The 12,001-nt window shown below is 49.5% G+C and overlaps 1 protein-coding gene and 1 long non-coding RNA gene across 5 annotated transcripts in view; one reads left to right on the plus strand and one right to left on the minus strand.

Annotated features, from left to right (window-relative positions):
• mib2 (MIB E3 ubiquitin protein ligase 2) overlaps positions 1-11,586 on the minus strand; it is a 49,108-nt gene extending 37,522 nt beyond the window's left edge. Inside the window, exon 1 of one of the 4 annotated variants that reach the window (XM_049016576.1) lies at positions 11,428-11,586. Coding sequence is in view for 3 of the 4 variants with exons in the window: in XM_049016571.1 (XP_048872528.1) it covers positions 1,053-1,206 (154 nt within the window). In the remaining variant the exon portion in view is untranslated. Of the gene's footprint in view, positions 1-1,052; positions 1,388-2,461; positions 3,678-11,427 lie in introns of those variants that run through there. The other 3 variants (XM_049016572.1, XM_049016571.1, XM_049016574.1) reach the window with 3 other exon arrangements.
• LOC125744591 (uncharacterized) lies at positions 8,919-10,158 on the plus strand. The gene is made up of 3 exons (XR_007398453.1): positions 8,919-9,036; positions 9,233-9,647; positions 9,978-10,158. It is a non-coding gene; the product is annotated as an uncharacterized LOC125744591 (long non-coding RNA).
• Positions 11,587-12,001: the final 415 nt, after the last annotated feature.

The raw sequence follows: 12,001 nt of genomic DNA on the forward strand, positions 1-12,001 counted from the left end.
GGAGGTGGCCCCGCCAGCCTACTCTGGCAGCTTAGACGGGACGGAGACACAGCACCAGCGGAGGAGAGGATAAGCGGCTCTCCTCTGCAAAACAGATGGACAGCCTTGTGACAAAGGAGCCCGGGGGGAGAGACACAAAAGGAGAATAACCGGACAGAAAATTAATGACAAAAAAAAAAAAAAAACCATACAAAGTACCTTTTACTGTGGTACTTAACCTGAGCTACTCCAGCTAAATAAAGGGGTAAAAACAAGAACGAAAAAAAACAAGTATGATTGCTAAACATGGATGTACAAATACTAAACATGGAGGCAGATACTGAGAGTCAGACACGGTGCCCTCCTGTGATCAGAACAAGAGCGCGCTCTGAAACGCACTGACGAACAAAAGCAAGACACGAGGAAGACCGCGAATTTCACAAACATGACAAAGGCAGGGAAGCAGCTCCCACGAAAAGCATGTCGCAAGGCCCCCATTCTGCTTAACCCCGGGGCGGGACAAGCCAGAGTATTCGAGAGGAGCCAGACCCTGGAATCAAGCTGCAGCGGACAGAAAGTAAGACGCTCCCACGCTGGGGAGATCATTTCATCATCTCTGAAATGCTGAAGTGAGGGGAAAAAGAGCTGTGTTTATTGTGGGGAGAGACACACACACACAAACAGGAAGTCAAAGACCGTCTGCAATAACCTGAGACACGCCAGTGCAGCAGATCACTCTTAAAGCCTTATACTTCCTTAATGTGCGATCACGGGCCTGGGATCCATGTTCATACATCTGCTTCATGTTACCGTTTAATTAGCTACACTGAACACAGACCCTACTGATTTGTGCACATTTCACGTCTTTTACGTAAATCAGTTCTGGCAACTTCATTCATTAATTACGCAAATCACTCATGGACGGTGTCCCTGAATCGAAATCCGAAGACAACGCATCGCCCAAGCGACGACCCGCATGCCCCATCCGCTCTCGCCCCATCCCCACCAGCCCCACCCCCCGGCACCATCCTCTTATCCACACCCCGATCTGCTTCGGCTCGCCGCTGACATACCCGTTGGCCAATCGTGCGCGGCGCAGCTCGCCTCCCAGCCGGCACTGGCGGGAGCGCAGAGGGGCGGGGCTGTTTTCTCTGTGCTCTTTTTTTCCGCCATGCTGGCGTCCGCTTCCAGGACGTCGTTATGCGCTCCGTGCTTTATTGGTGCCATCTGTGCCCAGCACTTTCTGCAGTGCAAACGTATAACTGTCCTGGGGGGGGGGCTCCATCATTTGAAATAGAAAGAACACCAGAACACCCCTCATGGGATTCACTCTGCGTCAGGGACATCTGGTACACCGAGACTTGAGGAAAAATCAATACTCCACTGCGATAAGGTGTTTAGCCAGATTGCCGGTCACCCACAGCCACCCCCCACCCCACCACTAAACCCCTGCACAGCACAAGCATCCCTGTTTAACGCTGGCAGCCCCTGTTAAAATTCCCCTCACAGGGCTTGGTAAACAGCCCCCTCTATCCCATTAGCCAGTAACAAAGGGTGCTGTGCGGGGGAGACAGCTGGCCTACTTCAAGAGACAGCTGCTTCATCAAAGGCATGACCCCGCCCCCAGATTAAACCCCACCCCCAAATTAAACCTCTCCCCCAGGGTCCCAATCTTCCACATCCATGACAACCAAGAAGAAGGAACTCTGCTCAATTTGCAGAGAATTCGGCTTCATGGCCGTGCCGTCATCTCAACAGTACCCTAAAAGTACGGGAGACAGTGACATTCGGGCAGGACCCCGAGAAAGTAGAGCTGGAAGGACTCTGCCCCACTGCCGTTCAAAGATCACGCCCTTTATCACGTGCCAGTCCTGATGCTCTGCAACTGCGAATATTATAAAAGAGGTGTGAGGAAATCCACCAAACACACTCACCATTCTCACCCCGCACAATTCCTTGGATTAAAAACTCAAATATGCCAATAATTGCACTCATCTTATTCAAACACGAAATATCCCGAAGCTGTTCGAAAGTCAATTTCTATAACCCTTTATTAAACTATATTTCATCTATAATTAAAATTTCTTATTGAGAGAGAATGTGTCATTATGATTAAATATCCCTTATTAAAAGCAGCCAGACTGGGCCATCCGCACTCCAGCCTGCGACCCGCTGAAAGGTTATGCTGCATTAACACCTTCTGGGTCTGTCTAAGGTGAGCACAGTAACGGTAATTAACAGCTCATTACCGAAGCATGAGGGAGAGACCCAGAGGTGCCCACCACAACCTGAGCTTCTCACCGCTTTCGCTTAGCGCTCATGAAGTGAGCGGGTGAGCGACCAGAGCCGCCGTCCGTCCCCGTTCCCTTTAAAGGCCCCATATCCACTTCGTCCCCACTGCCGAATCCTCATGACCCACCCGTGACCCAAATGAACTCTGAGCCCATCTCCTGATCCTCCTCGAACCCAAACGCACACTTACTGCCCATGAGCTTCAGGGTGCTACGCATCATCTTCCGAAAAGCGTCTGCCGGGCCGGTCTGGAACGTGCCGCGCCGCCGGCCGCCCATCTCGTCTGACGTGACCAGCAGGAGTCCCCCCCAGAACTCCTATCGCAGTTCAAAGATCAGCCGGCCAAACCAGCAGCAGCAGGATGCTTCAGCTCTGTTTGTACTGGTGAGGACTTTGGTCTCCAATTTAAACCAGCAGCTTGTTTGTTTGTTTAATAGAGGGGAGGGGGGTGGCAGGGGGCTAACTGGCTATGCAAACAATGCTTAAAAAAATGCGTTGGATTAGTGGCCCCTCTTTTTCTCTCATGTGGACATGCGCTGGTTTCCCTGAGAATTATCTCTGAAGTTTAGAACCTAGAGCAGGTGGGACAATCACAGGCTGTCAATCACTGCTCTAAACCTGCTTCCTATTGGCTGCTTCACCAGATACCAAACAGTGATTGACAGGGAACGTTAATCCCGCCCACTCTGCCCATATCCCTGACAAATGTAGCCAGACTGAACTGTAAGCTGCGTGCTCTCCTGAATAGCCGCATTCATCACATCACACAGAGGAGTGCAGCGACAAATTTACGATCCATCACAGATATGAATCTCACTTTGCCACTGACGTCCCGGTTTACACCTCGGTGCTCGTAGTAACATACAGCACCATCAGACACACAGGCGGCCTCCGGGTTTATGGGTATTCAACTTACAGACAATTCGTACCTACAGATGGACTGCCATAAGACCCAATATATCAAAAATTCAGGTTAAATACAACAGCTTGAGAAACACGAGCGGTACTTTGTGACGCTACTGAGAACATCATGCAGCTTCAGGGGTTCGTCCGCTCGAAGAACAGCACACTTCCGCGTGTAGGTACTTTAATACTGTATTATTATTATCATCCATCCATTTTCCAAACCGCTTATCCTACTGGGTCACGGGGGGTCCGGAGCCTATCCCGGAAGCAATGGGCACGAGGTAGGGAACAACCCATGATGGGGGGCCAGCCCATCGCAGGGCACACTCACGCACCATTCACTCTCACAAGTACACCTATGGGCAATTTAGCAACTCCAATCAGCCTCAGCATGTTTTTTGGACTGTGGGGGGAAACCGGAGGAAACCCCACGACGACATGGGGAGAACATGCAAACTCCACACACATGTGACCCAGGCGGAGACTCGAACCCGGGTCCCAGAGGTGTGAGGCAACAGTGCTAACCACTGCACCACCATGCTGCCCCCTGTATTATTATTATGTACTATATTATTATTTTTCCTGACTTACAAATTCGACGCAAAGACAGACTTAGGGAAAAGATGTCGCTCGTAACCTGGGGACAGCCGGCATTCCATCCAGTTCATTTTGAATAACCGCTGATCCAATCAGGGTCCCTGAAAACACCGCGTATGAGGAGGGGGCAGAGGGCCACGCGCGGCTGCCAAGCCGCCGGCGGCGAGTCAGCCACCAATTCGCTGCAGCTGTACGTCCGTCACAGTGGAAGCTGACAAGAGCACGAGGATGATGGGACACAAGGGCTGCGCAAGCGAGGAGGAGCCAGCAAACCCCCCCTCGTACTCACGCGACTCTATAACTGACCTGGCAGAAGCTGTGCTAGTGGACAGTTCTGGACTTTGCGGGAAAAGTTTAACTGCGGATAAGTAGCCGGCACAAGGGTACAACAGCCAACCCACCCTTCCAGAAGCTGAAACAATGGCCATGTTTCCTTTTTTTTTTTTTTTTTTTTTTTAAATCAGTGTGGTTCATCAAGGAACCTCAAGAGTTAGTGTTTTAAAAGGCTTTATCCTGAAATCAGTCAGACGCAGCAGCCAAGCACAGCTAATCAGACGGCCATTTTCAGTGTAATACAACAGACTTCAGGGTCATAGCCAGTCTATCTAGATAACTAGTCGCGCAGCCACCTGCAAGGGCATCTTAAAATAGCCAGTTATTTTCACAGCAAGCTAAATGTGTTCAAACCGAGCCATATGGGAAAGTAAGCAAACAACCAAATGCAACAGCTGTGAGAGATCTGGAGGGCCCAGGGCCACAGCCCCCACCCTAGGACAGTCCCACTGCGTACTTGATAAACCTCAAGCCTGAGAAAACGGAGCCTCTAAAAGACACGGAGGTCCAGCCGCTACGCCAAGCCGACAGTAACATTTTTCAGGAACATTAACGGCATTACGGTCCTACCGCGCGCAAAACTTAAAAAAAGACAGTAAACAAGATCCAAAACAAAATCAGATTTGGTATCATTCAAGTTCAAGTCCAAAATGGCACCTAAAATTAAACTAACAACCCCTGTTGCAAAAAAACAGTTACGGGTCAGGGGTTAAAAGAACTACCAACAGACTAGCCTGCTGGCCAAGGTGGCCCTTCTACGCTGAATCTTGCTGCGACTCCACTGGCCTTTGCACAGGAGCCTGAGATATTAATATTCAATAAACCAACGAGCCGCCAGCCAAAAGAGCAAACGTTTTGTTCGTGTTTACACTTCTCCATGACCGACCTGAATAACTGCCCACTGTGAGAAACCTTTGGCACAAAAACTCAATAACTCCCAACTCACTATCTGACCCCCCCCCACACCCACTTTTGGCTGGGTGCGCTTTTCAGCCGGCGACACTTGCTGTCTGCCGCGTCAGAGGAGTGAAGAGCACTCGAACGACAGGACAAGAGCCACCAAGGATCCCGGCCCTGCCGCATCTCCATGTGCGCATTCACGTTTCTCCGCCGCTCGAACACATGCCGTTCTTAGGGCCACTCTGGCGAGTGCTACTGGGCATCTGCATCAGAGGCGTCACGATGGCACGGACAACCAGGTTTAATTCACAATCACATTCCCCGTGTTTACAGCATGGAAGCAGAACAAGATGCATGTTTCTAAGGGTCTTCCAACTGTGAGAAGCATCTCCTGCTCCATTTCTTCGTTATGTAGGTGACCCTCCGAATCTCTGCCCCCTCGGGGTCCAAAACGTGGAGAACGTCCACCCCCCCAGCCAGCCCCCCCAGGCAGGGTGGGGCAAACAGGTAGCTGGGCAATGGCACACGTCACGCGTCTTGGTCCCGCTGTACCCTTGATCAGAGTTGCATTTAAAGTCCTCTGTAGGCTCCTTTAAGTCCATTCCGGGAGGAATCCCAGGCGTGTTATAAAGGATTGTGAATATTGTGAATAAAGGATACCTGATTCAACCATGCCCTCGCCAGAAGTGATATTTCTTCCACAACAGGAAGAAAAGCTGCTATTTCTGTCTTTTTTTTCCCCCGGTGCACGTATGCTGGCCTTCACAAACGGTAAAGGATACAAAGCGTGTCCTAGCACAGTATTCCATGGAAAGAGGAAGGGAAAAAAAAATAAAAAAATCAAGACCACGCACAAACATGATTTACATCTGCTGCAAATCCCTGAGAGACACACGCATGGTAGCCAGGCGCTGCATTTACATGCATCGTCGCATCGGTGACAGGGAATAAATGAGCAGTGCTGCCTTCCGACAGGAGTACGGGCCTTTCTGCACGGTGCCAGGGAAAACAAAGGAAATATACTCCCCCAGAAAGCAGTTTCAGGTCCCCCACCCCCCCCATCTGCTGCCCACACAATCAACGGCCGTTCAGTCGCAATAAGCTCAGGCCGCATAAAAGCCCCTTCGCATCCCGACACCCATGCATGCTACAGAGGCAGCAGAAAATAGGTGCTCCAAACCCCCCCCAAACACATGCACACAATGCAGCCTAAAATCTGCCTCCCTCCAGTACGGACACTCAGTCACGTAGAGGATTTACCTGTTGGAATCGCACTGGACGCTAGGCGGCTTGTCGGTCGAAGCCCTGGTCTGCCAGTCTGAGAGCGACGGCAGCGCCTCCCTGTGTGTGCACCACCGGAGGTCCCAGGGGAGAGGGGAATGAGGAGCAAGGAAAGGGACCTCCTTGGTATCAAGGCCGGAGGGGGGGGGGGGTGCCGTATTCCAAGGCGAGATTTACTACCGGCAGCAGAGTGGCGGGGGCAGAGAGAGCCGCGTCACGTAAGCCTGACTGTGGGCTCTCATCCTCGCAGAGAGAACGGAAAAATCCAGAAAAAAAGGAATAAAAAACACCACCAGGAAGACGCGAGTAAATTATGATACGACAGCTGAATAAAAGCAGAATAAAAGCGTAGAATCCGACTGACAGGGAAGGAGGAAGAGAAAGCAGGAAATGGCTGGTAAGCGAAGCCCGTTTATCCCACCGTCCTCCTCCTCTTGAGCAGGGATTATCTGAGGAAGGCAGAGGAGGTGGGGCCAGTGGGGGCGGGGCCAGTGGGGGCGGGGCCAGAGCATTCAGGTCGACAAGCACACAGCAGACACACACTCACAGATTCTGCTATTTCAGTCGCTGGCAGACCCCGGTGACAGGCAAGCAGGCAGGCTCACGTACGCTCACACATGCAGCCGGACGCGCACACACACACACACACACACACACACACACACACACACACACACACACACACACACACACACACACACACACACACACACACACACACACAGACAGTCCTTACCCAAGGACTCTGACATGAAGCAGACGCAAGCAGACAGCCATTGGGAAACAAAAAAATCTATGCTGTGCAAATCAGCGGTGGAGGGGGTGGGCTCTGTGTTTGAGTGTGGTGGGGGCTGAGAGAGCAGGTGCCACGCTGGGGAGGGAGGGGTAGCAGGAGGGGCTGGGGGGAACCGTAATGAATGAGCACCTGCCAGGACTGCCCCTCAATCCTTCAAACCACCCACGCATGCAGGCATACGCATGCAGGCACACACACACACAATCACACACACGCACACACAGTCACATGCGGACATGTGCATACAAAGACACGTGCTGCGCTGCAGACCCTGGCCCTAAACCCACACCCCTCCTCCCCCTATGCCCCCCCAGCCTAGAAGACTGCACAGCAGGGCAATCATGGAGCTCGTCTGTCTTTAAGCCAAATGGAGTGAAGCCACTTCCCAAATCAGCACAAAGTGCAACAGAGCACATCACCCGATTCAGGCCCCAAGAGACACAGTGATTAAGGAGAAAACCTATTCAAATGCGAAAAGGGGAATAACTGTCATTCGCAGGAAAGCAACAGCTCCAGTCAACTTTTAGTTAATAACATTAAAAAATGCACAATATCTAGATACAAAAGAGAGGCATTCGCCATCCAAATAATCTTAACGGAACAACTTTTTCTTGATTAATTTATTTGTGTCTTGCCTTGCCAAAGGCTCCAAGATGTACTACCCAAGAATAATTTTCAGGTAAAGATATTGTGGGCTTGGCGTCTGAAACAGCCCATTTAAAATGTGAGTGATTTCACGTAAAGAATCAAACGTGTGGGGGGGGGGTGTGCAAAACATCAGCATACTTTCACCATGCATCCACTGCACACCTCATACTCATAAAATTTATAAAGGGTTTGAGGAAACTTGAGAGACAGCCTACAGGGTCGAGTCGAGTTGGGAGGGAGCAAAAAGGTGGACCGTCTGGGAGGGAGCAAAAAGGTGGACCGTCTGGGAGGGAGCAAAAAGGTGGACCGTCTGGGAGGGAGCAAAAAGGTGGACCGTCTGGGAGGGAGCAAAAAGGTGGACCGTCTGGGAGGGAGCAAAAAGGTGGACTGTCTGACTGTGTCAGAGTCCACAGAAGCTGGTGTCCCACTGGAGCTGGAGTGACCCCACTCAAGCTCAGAAGAAATTCTCTGTCCTTAATATTTCCAGCTTCAAAGCCCCAAAAAGAAAACATCTCTTGAGCTAAACATCTGAGGTGCTTCAATACAAAACTAGGGGTTTCATTTAAAGCAGGAGCCCAGACAATAGCAAATGAACAACAAAAATAATCTCCAACAGTCAGCAGTATTCCAGATACCGGCTGGTTTCTGGATTCCTACATTTTCCCCACGAACAGGGGAGCGTCCTCTGTACAAAATTCTAAAGTAAGCCAAGAACAAAAGGCTGATTTAAGGTTTATTTTTTTAGCAATTTAATCAAAACCTTTGATGCAAAGACGCTGTGTGGTTACCATGGAAACACACACCCGTGAAGGTAGCGATGAAGCTTTAACAGCCGAAGGCACTGCAGAGAGGAGCTGCCGTGTGGCCGGCTGGACGGAGCCTCCTCGATCATGGCGATGATGTCATACCCCATGCAGTGCTACGACCTCCTCAAATCACACAAATTCATCTCAGGAGGCTTGATATACAGAAAAGATGACACAGACCCCAGTGCTATTGCTGAGATGAGACAGGCTGCTCTGTGACATTTCACCTACATGTTTCTCCCTTTCGCCACTTTCCTGTCTGCTTACAGTAAACAGTCTCTGCTCTGTCCCACGGACAAAACACAGTTTCCAAAAAAAGAACAAACAAAAAAAAAGGCTCAAGCTGAGCCGTCTCCCCCCCCCCCCCCCAAGTCTGTTATTAAAAACTTCCAGTTGACAGAGAGCTTATTTTTCCATGGACACCTGAGCCCGACCAAGCGTCTAAAGGCTCACCGCCATTCCGAGAGCAGGAGGACGGCCAGGCTCCTAGACGACACGGTAAGGCAAGAACGCGCGCACCACCGCGAATGATAATGAGCAGCCGCATGCTGCAGCGTGTTGAACGGCTCGGCAGAGGGCCGCCGCTGCCAGGGCCCACAGCCTGCCATTTCACACCAGAACTCCACTCCCGGGACCGCTACCCACAGCGGTTCTGTGAATCCAGTTCCTTAACCACCACTATCTTACAACACAGCCAGCTGACCAGAGAGAACAATGAAACGGAGCATAATATAACAAAAATGCAACGGTGTGCTACATCGTCACATACGTGTGCGAAGACTCCAGTGACCACAACACCACTGAGAAATTTATGTGCCTCCCTTACTGCCAAAGGCAAAAGTCAAAACTTAACTTCATCTGCTATGGACTGAGGAGAATTTTCAACACGACTTACCAGCTATCAGCTCAAACATGGTACTAACTGAGGTGAGTCCTTGGGTGCTCCACACGTCAGAGATTAAATCATTCTTACAGGAGCTTTTGCCTGCAAACGGTAACAATGGGTCCAGCCTTCCTAAGGACTCGTATCACAGGGAGCCACATGGAGACACTCATTTGTATGGAGGGACCTGTAAAGGTGTCAATCCCAGAGAGGAGCATGAAATAAGGTGATACGCCATACAAATCATACAGCTTATGGTAATACAATGACAGGGCAGCATCAATGCCCAGGTAGTGTGCATCCCCATCTACATACGGCTCGGTACATGTAGGCACGCGACAGCGTCCTGCAGTACCAAGATGGGATACAACGCATATATGGTTACACACACACACAAACACACACACACACACACACACAAAACTGCTGGCTGAGAAGTAAATCGCCATCAAATCATCCAGTTCCTTTTTTCACCCTGATATACGAGTTCATTTACTTTCTGCTCGGTCATGTATATCCGCTATTCCGCTGCTAACAATAGATTTTTCTTTTTTAGGGTTTTACAAATGCTGCCAACAAGTCCGGGTCAGAAAAGGAACGAGTGTGTAGGGCTCAGGCCTTACACACCCTCCCAGACGCAGAGCGACTGTCCAGCAGCCTGCAGTACCTGCATCTACAGAGAAACCTACCATGTCATAAACTACACGAAACTGAACATAATAAAGACAGCGAACAGACATGCAGCTGCCTTAGTATGAATCAGAGTTAACTGTCTATCCGGTGAGCCTGCCATGCTGCCAAGTCACTCAGTTTCTTAAGAGATTTAAATTTCAGACTCACAACTCCCAAAAAAAGAACACACAGTATAGTTACTCCATGTTGGCACATCTCCGCTGGAACCCTGCACTACTTTGGACATATCTTTGATTTTGACAGTCGATAATTTATAATGTTATGATGGTAAACAAACCAACAAAACAAAACGACACACCTTTACTTTAAAACAAAAACAGGAAGAGAACATGATTCACCCCAATGAGATTTAGGCTGGGGGGGGGGGGCAGATCCAGGGGTTAAAACCGCATCACTCATATGAACATGAAACATTCGACATTCCCTTTTCTTTTAATTTAAATTGGAAAACCCATCACCATAAAAACTCTAAATGCGAGTCCTATATATAGCACAGTTAGCTGTTAACATGAAAAGAGAGACTGCATTTGCAAATAGGAACCAATGTCATCGGAAACGTCTGAGCATTACGACACGTCTGTTTTTAATGGAGTTATTTAAATTTATTTCAAATTTTTACAGATTTGGTCTCCACTAATATCGGAATCATGTCACTGTTAGCAACCCCAATGTTGTGTTTAAAATTTACCAGCTGAACAAGCTTATACATTTACGGATTAATGGATTTTGCTACTGACACATACATACTAGTGACTCGGATGTCCTTCTGCACCTGTTTCTTTTTCATATTTGTTTTTCTTTTTTAAAAAAACATTTTTTTGTCCACTAAAGAAGCATTTCCATGGCATCTAAATTGTATGCCAGATTTCTAAAAAGTGTCATCTTGAGGAACTGGCGCTTAACCAGATACGGTTTCACAGAGAAAGAAAGGGCATTTTCCCCGAACAGTACTCCCAGTATATTACACCCAGGCCAATAATGGAGGTTTCACTTAGATTCAATTTCAAACCGAGAACGTTTGCTATTTCCGAGTGACAGACAGGCTCCGCATTCCGCTACATCTGCTAACGTGTCCTTAGCCACGTGCTGCTGCATTAACTGGGACTTTTACTCCCAGTACGTGCCAGTCCGCCACGGCTTAGCGGACCGCGAGACCGGAACAGGAGAGCGTACCGCCGAGGCGGGCTCGCGGGGCTAGACACCGAGCTAGCACAATGCTACCGCGCAAACACCGCTTACATCACTACATGCTACTGTTATTTGTAACCGTTATCTTTTCCGGTGCAAGGCAAACGCAGTCGGACTTCACTTACCCGGTCTCTGAGCTCCTTTAAAAGTCGTTTTCGCTTAACCGCACACCGGTGGCCGCCGCCGCTCAGTCTCCGCCGCGGTTCTCCGGGCGGAAGTTGAACCGCGCGCACAGATAAGAGAGCTCGCGCTGCCAGCTGCTGCAGCTGTCACTGCCGAGTGCAGTGCCCTTCCTCTCGGACGCCGCTCGCCGGCCAGCTTCGCCTGTGCCCTTCTTACACGCATGGTCGAAAAAGTAATCATTTGTGTTTGCATTAATAACATCACGGGGTTTTGCGCTGGTAACATGCACAATTCCCTAATTGCACACTTCGGAAAATGGGGCAATCCCAACACTCTTCTGAAGTTTTTTTTTTACAATTTGAAGGTTTAGTAACTGACGCTTGAAACTAGTTTTAATGAATTCCATTGCGGCTAAATCTCTCAGGTTATTCCAACCATTTACGATAAGTTTGCGGATTCTTGTGAAGGTATACTGTATTTACAAAATGGCATTCATAGAATTTCCCAAAAAGAACCGCGTAACCTTTCATGGTGTTTCAATGGGGGCCTTTGCTACTGAAGGCACCAATATAAACT

The sequence above is a fragment of the Brienomyrus brachyistius genome, chromosome 6 (assembly GCF_023856365.1).
Source record: "Brienomyrus brachyistius isolate T26 chromosome 6, BBRACH_0.4, whole genome shotgun sequence".
In the NCBI taxonomy this organism is placed as follows: domain Eukaryota; kingdom Metazoa; phylum Chordata; class Actinopteri; order Osteoglossiformes; family Mormyridae; genus Brienomyrus; species Brienomyrus brachyistius.